The following is a 2,694-nucleotide window of genomic DNA, read 5'->3' on the forward strand; positions in this document are numbered from 1 at the left end:
ATGCGTGTGACAACACGACCAATATTAATAATTAGAAAGAAAAAAAAAACCTTAAATTCAACTTAAAATTTATTTGTAGAAAAATTCCATGGAAGGATATCAATAATTCATAGCATGATTGCATCTCTTTCTCATTCCAAATTGCTTAAATTAATATAAGAGTTTTATTTAATACAACTATTATATCAATTGATATAGACTATGAAGATATTCAAATTATAGTATCGGTTTCATTTCTCACCAAGCAAATAATTAAAGAAAATAAAAAAACCAAAAAATCAAATTCATGTCCAAAATATTTCACGAAAGAAATAAAATTTTATGTTCCTAATTGTATTATCATGTCATAGTATTCTAAAAAGCTTAAAACAACAAACAAAAAAACAAAAGAATTTGAGATATTTTTTATTATTATTATTGGGAAAAAAAGTCTATATGGGCCGGGCCTTATCTTGATTTACTTTGGGCCTGGGCCTGATGTTCGGCCTAGGTTAGATCTCTTCCTCGCCGTCTTCTCTTTGATGGAATTCATCTTCTGCAACTTCAAATCGGCTCTGAATCTTGCAATGAACTTGTCGGCTTTACTGTTGACATCAGGGCTTGAACAGAAAATCGGAATTGTTGAGTCTTTCACGAGCTTTCTTTCGCCGGTCGCCGGTGGTCCATCGGCTTCACTCTCGTCCATTTCCGGCGAAATGGCTCTCGGTGTACTGCTATTGCTTCCTACACTGTCAAAGTCTCCATGCATTCTGAACGGCGGCGGTGGCGGCGGCGGAGGAGGAATCGGATGGTATGGCGACTCACCGCCAATGCGCGTATTGTACTCTTCGTCGTTTAAACTGCTCAGTCTGTCGAGCTCCATTGGAGGCTCGTGAGGCTTGAGCATCTGGTTTCGATCTTCGGTCTTTGGTTTAGGTTCTGAGGAGGCAGGCGGCTCTGGTGGAGGTGTGGACTGCACTTTTTTGCCTTTTCCTTTCTTGGATGAAAATAGATTTTGCAGCACTGATGGCGAGGGAAGCGGCGGAGGAGGCGGTGGTGATGATGGCGTTGAAGCGCGTTGGGAGGCAATGATAGCCTCGAAGCTTTCGATGCTTTTTTGTCTTTGTTTCTTCTTCCTCCTCCTCAGTGCGGACCAAATTTCTTTTGAAGCACCACCTCTCTTCTTCTCGTTTCTGTTGCTCTTCTGCTCCGATTCCCGATAGAACGATGGCGGCGAGAGTGGTGGAAGCTGAATACGTTGGAAATTTGCGACGTCCGAATCACCATTTTCGTTCTGTTGATCAATTTCTGTATCCGGTGTATGGCTATGGACCTTATGCGTTCTCTTTGGCCTTCGTTTTACCACTTTAGGAGGAGGAGTCGTATTAGCGGGAGGTGGAGGGGTTGGAGGAGGTGATGGAGGTCGCGGAGGAGAAACCCGTGGCGGCGGCGACCGCGGCCGCGGCGGAGAAGGTATCGCCGGTTGTGAATATACATCTTCACGAATCTCAGATCTGTCGAAACCAATACTTTTGGCATCAGAATCTAGGCGTTCAAGCTCCGGCCGAGTTTCACGACGGCGATGAAGTTGATCAGAGGACAAATACCGATGATTAGTCACATGAGTATCGTCGTAAAATCGCCACCGGTGATCTCCGGCATCAAAGGTAGACTCCTGCAGACGTAGATCCGGATACGAACTGCTACTCCTCATCCGATTGAGTGTGTAATGATTCGGCCGATGATCGGTATATCCATCCCATCGACGCGGAGTCGTAGGGTTTGACTTCATTGTTCGCCTCGATGAAACGCTCGGATCTTCAAAAGAGGCTCTACTATCATCCCCAGTGTTTCTACTAAGAAATCCACAAACAATGGCGAAGAGAACCAGAAGCAAATTGAGCGAATCCCAGCTCTTCTTGACCGATTGAGGCCGAATCAATTGAGAAGTGAACTGTACAAATTTGGGAATCACAATCAAGATGAAACAGAGAACTATTACTAACAAAACAATGAGAAAGGCGCTGGAGTTGAGGAGGAACGACGATGCACGGCTGAGGCGACGGCGGCGATTGTAGTCGAGTTCGTGTAGAGAGTTGGAGGATTGAAGCCAGAACGGCGGCGGCGCGTTGCCATCTTCCTCCATTTTCGCCGAGCTTTTCCTTCCTTTGTTTGTTTGTTTGTTTTTTTTTTCCCTCTTTCCCCACTAGCTTTGGCTTTAAGTTTGCTTTTGGTGTGTGCCGTATTATGAGATCGCTTTTGCATTCTTTTTTGCTTGCGTGTGGCTATTTATAACCAAAAGCTAGTTGTAAATGCTAGATGTCATGTGACCCACTTTCCATTCTCTAAAATCCCAACACTTTTTTGTGTTAAGCCAATTATAGGTGGATAAAACTAGGTTAAAAAATATATTTTTTTTATATGGGTAGATGTCTGAACCAGCTTATGTTCACATTTATTAATTTTACGATACAATCCGTTTGATATTATAGCATTTGGATGTTGAAGAAACTTGTAGAATATCTAATCCTATATAGGTAGGTGGTCACCATGGATTGAACTCATGACTTTTTAGATTTTTTTTTCTTTAGTAGTAATGATTTAGTTCATATATTTTACCATTTGTAACAATTTAGTCTCTATCATAAAAAATTTTCATTAAAATTCAATATCAAATTTTATTATGTAACGACTTAGTATTTATAGTATGTAAAT

The 2,694-nt window shown here is 41.7% G+C and overlaps 1 protein-coding gene across 1 annotated transcript; it reads right to left on the reverse strand.

Moving 5' to 3' along the window:
* Positions 1–457: 457 nt before the first annotated feature.
* Positions 458–2,125, reverse strand: LOC120084499 (serine/arginine repetitive matrix protein 1-like). The gene has a single exon (XM_039040294.1). The coding sequence runs from the start codon at positions 2,123–2,125 to the stop codon at positions 458–460; it is 1,668 nt and encodes a 555-aa protein (XP_038896222.1).
* Positions 2,126–2,694: the final 569 nt, after the last annotated feature.

This window comes from Benincasa hispida, chromosome 9 (assembly GCF_009727055.1).
Source record: "Benincasa hispida cultivar B227 chromosome 9, ASM972705v1, whole genome shotgun sequence".
NCBI lineage: Eukaryota > Viridiplantae > Streptophyta > Magnoliopsida > Cucurbitales > Cucurbitaceae > Benincasa > Benincasa hispida.